We start from the raw sequence: 5715 nt of genomic DNA on the forward strand, positions 1-5715 counted from the left end.
TTGCTTGGCGACAGTTCATCGTGTATATCAATCAATGAAAACAATCATAGTTCAACTCTCCCTCCCTCCCTCTCTGATTACATACTCTCAAACACATCTAAAACAAAATCCACACTACTCCCTATTATTTAAACCTATTTATACTAGAAAGCCTGGAGTCATATGCGCAGCATATATAGTCATGAACACTAATGGAACAAATGCAACATATAGGATGACACAAATAGTAGCTACTAGATTCCAAATGCGGCGGTGAATTAAGCGGTAACCAGAGTACTCCAAAGTCCAAACAGGTGTCCATAGGGAAAGCATTTATCAAGGAGGTTTTGTATATCCATACATATGTCAAACAATCTTGTGTAAAGACTTCACGGCATCCTCAATGAAATCATGGAACCTTTTGTAGAACAAAGCCTAGGTTAGATCATCCTCATCCTCATCCTTTTTCTTCAACTCATTCTTTGCCTTTAGAAGGAGACTTGTTTTCCAAGGATCCTGAAACAAAAACACATAAGACACCTTGTGTAAAGAGAAACTAACCTACTATTTATATTTCTCAAGTTAATATGCAATACCTCATCTCAGATAATACACTACCCTAGAAGAGGCACCTGCCCAAATAATGAAGGAAAAGACAGAGAAGTTTCCAATTGACTGTACCAGGCGTGTCATGCTGTCAAATTCCTTTACAGCATCAGTAAACTTGTCAACGTCTCCTTCATCCATAGAGGCTGCAAGGTCCTGCCATGTAAATTTCAGTCAGCCAAGTCACCCAAGAAAACAAATTTCTACACTTGTGAGTCAACATCTAGGACTGACAGAGCCTTCTTTGGGTTTCATTTTAGATAATTGACGTTCAATAATTGAAATGTGATGTAGTGTTAAAAAAACAGTGAAGTTCAAGCTAGCAATGTATAGCTTCTGGGAACTCGTAAGGAAAACCATATGGCACCGAAAGAGGCTGGCACCCTCGTTAGCTAAAGGACTAAAATATAATGTTACAATGTTTCAAAATCATCATAAAAATCATGTATGCAGTACACCTAAAGTTAAGTGTAGCCACAACAATTCATATTGAAATTCAATAATTCATCTTTAATGCTAAGGTTAAAAAAACAGAAGTGTCACTGTCAGCACATGGTGAAGAGTGCCAGGTTGATTGCTTGCCTATTTTGTTTCTTGGCATCTAGGATGAATTTAAAACTGAATCGTTACGGCTACACTTAACTTTATGTGTACTACATACATGTTTTTTTTGCTTTTGAAACATTGCAACATGGTATGTTAGCTAACGAGGGTGCCAGCCTCCCTGGGCACCAAATCTGCACTCAACTTGTAATGTGGGCAATTTAGTCCTTTGGTGATGGGTGTTTGTAATCTGTGTTAGTTCTGGTGTGCGTGGTATTTCTCATTGCCCTTCGAGGATTAACTTTAAGTTCTTTTCTCTCTACTATAAGTCTACAATGAAAGGTGGAGCTCCTGCCATTTTTCTTCAAAAAAAGCTAGCCATGTATAATCAAGGGCTATACATCAAGAGGAACACAGTGAACAAAAGGAATGTGAGTATTGTATGGTACCGCCAAAAGCTTGTATTCACGTGTCCCCGAGAAGGTTGGGTCAATGTCCTGCAAAAATAAGTAACGTTGAGAAAGTTGACAATAGCAACCAGCTGACAGTTCAATGGAACAGATTGCACCTGATAGCGCTCCAATGAATTATTTATAGCAACAGTATCGCCTCTACATAGTTGGCAAAGGCCCGCATTAAGTAAAATGCCTCTGACACCATACTTGAGAAGGTTATTGTTTATTGATTTACGAGCAATTTCTTCAAAGAGCTCGGTTGCTTTCTGGTACCTGAACATAATGGCAGTGTGTGTGATAAACTGTTCATGAGGCCGCTGAAAAATATCTAACAAGCTATAAGAAAGCAAGAAAAAAATTACCTAACAGCTAAGAAAGCAAGGTAAAACATCTAGCAAGCTAAGAAAGCCATCGGAAGAGTGAATAAATAGTTCAAAAGAGACAGATAAGTAATAACCTAACACCTAGACCAAAAAAAGTGGTCAGTTCAAGCTGGCTACATTAACCTACCCATTTCAAATCAAATACATACCCCGGCCGATTTACATCATAACAATAATTTCAAGAAGAGAAATTAGAAATGGGCCAGCAACTTTTTATAAAAACAAAACGAGGTCCAACTCAACCATCCATATAGATGATGTCCGGTCTCATGTTTTGATTTTTTTTTTTTGAACGGGGGGGGACGCAAATGGCAGGGGCTCTTCCTTTCAATTAAGGAAAGATTTTAAGTACATGGTGGGCACAGGTCCAAAAGAACTCCAGCCCCAAGCATGCTCAGAAGGAGGTGGGGTGGGTCTGGTTAGGGACGCACCACTAATCGAAGACAAAAGTACCCTTTAGGTAGGTTGCAAATGATGTTCTGTATCCAGCAGAGAGGAGCAACGCACTAAAAAACAGAAAATAACTAATAATAGAATGCCAACTCTTTGTGGACAGCCAAAAATGCCTCACTTGACGCCACGGGTAGTCTTGTTGGTATTCCATCAATTGTCGTGACATTGAAGCCATTTTCATTTTTAGTGCAAAATATATTGGATATTCAGTGAAGAGCGAGCGGGGTCTACAAAGCAGTTCAGTGTTCAAAATTCACTGTTGAAAACAAATTTTAGCTATGCATTTTCTGTTAAGTGGCATCAATTTTCTATCGGAATTGCACCATGTGAGAGTTATAAGATAGCTCAGAGCACACAAAAGATCATTATTTCTTTTATGAACTGTAAGATTTAACAAGTTATGAAACTAGAAATAAAATAGCATGTATTGAGCAAACTTTCATTTTAAAATGCTAGTGAAAATCTGCATTTATGTCAGCACCAAATTGTGTTTTATTGGTAATTTTTTAGTCATTACAAATAAAGCCATTGTTGCATAAAACTAAAGTAAAAGGCTTACTTTTCCAGCTGAGCATATATTTCTGCAATTTTCTGTGTCATGCTGTTTGCCTGAGAGGACTGTCCCTCACTATCAAAAAGATCAGCAGCTCGATTCAGGTAGACTGCAGCATTCTCTAAATCTTGTTCTTGCTGATAGATATCACCGATATCCTGAAATGTCCAAATTCAAGGCCATCATTTTGGTGCTTCCAGATAATAATAATAATAATAATAATAATAATAATAATAATAATAATAATAATAATAATATATAATCTTCTGTTCTTGTGAAAGAACACATAATCCAAGTGTATTGGTCAGTACTTTTTTCAAAAACAGAAGTGATTGGTCAGCAAAATAGATATGTAGGTTAATCCTTTATAGTACAAGAACCGGAAAATAAGAAAATAAAAGATAGTCATCAATGTGGTCATATAACATTTTAATCATCATTAATAATGTATATGACCTTGCTGTATCTTGCAGCCATGTTCAGTCTACCGATTTCCAGGAAAAGATTAACGGCATTGTTAAGTGCTTGTGCAGCATCTGCATGAAACATTATATGTAACAGTTAGTAGAGCAAGTTGTAGCATGAACAGTCATGCCAAGGGAATCAAACTTCATTTTGTTTGGTTGGATTAATGACTTGTTCACTTGTAGAAAGTACTCACGACACATAACATTAATGTTTCTTTGATTGCATTAAATCAATTATTGTTAAAAGGACATGCCATCTTTTTCATGCTAGCTGCTAGATATCCCATGGGTAGCCAACTATAGAAAGAGGTAGTAAGAGCAACTCCAACAGCTTTGCTATTCTTATAATGGAGGCCTTTTAGAATTTTTATAGTAGAAAAATAGGCTCCAACAGATGTGCTATTTGGTTTTGTAAAATAGAAAGTTTGTTATCCCTTGATTTTCGTTGGCCATATATAGCCAACCACTGGCACTAGCTATCTGATAGCAAGGCTGTTGTAAACCTCTTCTCTTTTAAGAAGTTATCTATTTTATAAAATAGCTAAATATTATAATTTAGCTACTCATTTTAGCCAAGCTCTTGGAGATGCTCTAAGGTAGACATATTTAGCCATAAGGAACAAATCAAATAGCATAACTTAGACAACCGAATGAGTTTCACTAGATCCAATAATTGATATTCTAGAAAAATATGAAGGATATATCGAATTGTATGGCTAGCTAGAAAATGTATGAAATGAAGAACAACAACAAAGGAGGATATTCATCATACTCTGGTAAGTGTATATATACTACCTTGTGGTGAGAACTTTTTGTAGCAGTTTGCTGCCTCAACATAAGCAGAGGCAGCCTCATGCTTGCTATCTCCCTATAAAACAAACATCAGCAGCGTAGTCTCATAATTTAATTTCCATGGTGGCAGACAATGGTATGCAGAAAAAAAAACAAAAAGGAATAGTTAAACAAACCTGCAAATGACAATCTGCAATCTTTTTGTATACCGAAGCTGCTCTGCTCCCTATAGCAAATAGTACAATGATTAACAAGGATAAGAAGTTTTTCTTTTCCTTAAATGCAAAGGAGGAGTTGATAAACTCCAGTATGACAAGATAAATCTGCAATTTCAGGTTCTCATGGATAGTAAATGGATTCGAGAGGGCAACAGGGCACAGTACCTACTGAACATATATATCAGCAGTTCAGGATCCCTAATGGATAAGTCGGGTATAAAACCAATATTGTGGGATATGGGTCCCAATTCAATATTGAAACAGCCAAATTATGCGGCCTACCAAAAAATGGAACAGATGAAAAACTGCACATGGATGGTAGTATCAGGGAGCTCAATAATAAGATCGGCCCAATGGCATCAATAAATTTCGTCGAAATCACGAGTATCATGTAACCTCTCCGGCTCTCCCCCAATCAAAATCACTTATATAATGAAAAACAATAAACCTAGATCTCAGAAATCGCATTTCCGTACGTATCCCCCGTGATACCCAGCGAAACGACATCATCAGACACCTACATACGATCGATCGCGCATTGATGCCTCAACACCGGCACACGGATGCGAGATTGCCGAACGATGCAAAAGGGGGGACAGGGCGTCTCACAGTTCTTCGCGAGTTTGAAGAAGTTGCCGGCCCTGTCGAGGAGGTCGGCGGCTTCCTCGTACTTGTTGCCGAAGAGGCCCCATCCGGAGAGCTTCTGATCGGCCTTCTTCTCAAAATCGTCCCCGCGACCCTCGTGGTCGCCCATTTCTCTCTCTCCGGCTGCTGCCGTACGAGGACACGGTTGCGTTGCGCGCGTTGCCTTTGCTACCGATCGGTGGCGGTGCCGCGGTGGACGGTGGTGCGGTGCCGTGCAGAGTGCGAACTGCTGCGACAGGGCACCTGGCGCCGCCTTCTTGTTGGGTTGCGGCCTGCGGGCGGGGAGTGGGACGGGCCAGGTGAGATATGCTCCCGAGTTGGTGGGTACTTGGGTTCCACCAGGCCCATAGGGCCTTGTTTAGTTCCAAAATATAAATAGTACCAATTTCGTTTGTATTTGATAAATATTGTCTAATCATGGACTAACTAGGCTCAAAAGATTCGTCTCGTCAATTCCGACCAAACTGTGTGATTACTTTTTATTTTCTTATATATTGAATATTTCATGCATACGTCTAAAGATTCGATGTGACGGGAAATCCGAAAAGTTTTGCAAAATTTTTTGGAAACTAAACAAGGCCTAGGTGAATACTCTGTCCAATAACTTTATTTTTATCTATA

General features: G+C 38.8%; 1 protein-coding gene across 2 annotated transcripts; it reads right to left on the reverse strand.

Annotated features, from left to right (window-relative positions):
• LOC8064551 (alpha-soluble NSF attachment protein) lies at positions 1-5371 on the reverse strand. 2 transcript variants are annotated; one of them, XM_021451805.1, is made up of 9 exons: positions 5059-5371; positions 4408-4457; positions 4235-4307; positions 3429-3508; positions 2979-3130; positions 1697-1856; positions 1578-1625; positions 576-741; positions 1-495 (listed from the first exon to the last, which is right to left on the reverse strand). In XM_021451805.1, exons 1-8 carry the CDS (start codon positions 5201-5203, stop codon positions 577-579), a joined length of 873 nt encoding a protein of 290 aa, XP_021307480.1. In that variant the 5' UTR covers positions 5204-5371; the 3' UTR covers positions 1-495; position 576. The 2 variants fall into 2 exon arrangements, with proteins under 2 accessions (XP_021307480.1, XP_002466875.1); XM_002466830.2 differs by having other exon boundaries at positions 661-741; positions 5059-5369.

This window comes from Sorghum bicolor, chromosome 1 (assembly GCF_000003195.3).
Source record: "Sorghum bicolor cultivar BTx623 chromosome 1, Sorghum_bicolor_NCBIv3, whole genome shotgun sequence".
Classification (NCBI taxonomy): domain Eukaryota; kingdom Viridiplantae; phylum Streptophyta; class Magnoliopsida; order Poales; family Poaceae; genus Sorghum; species Sorghum bicolor.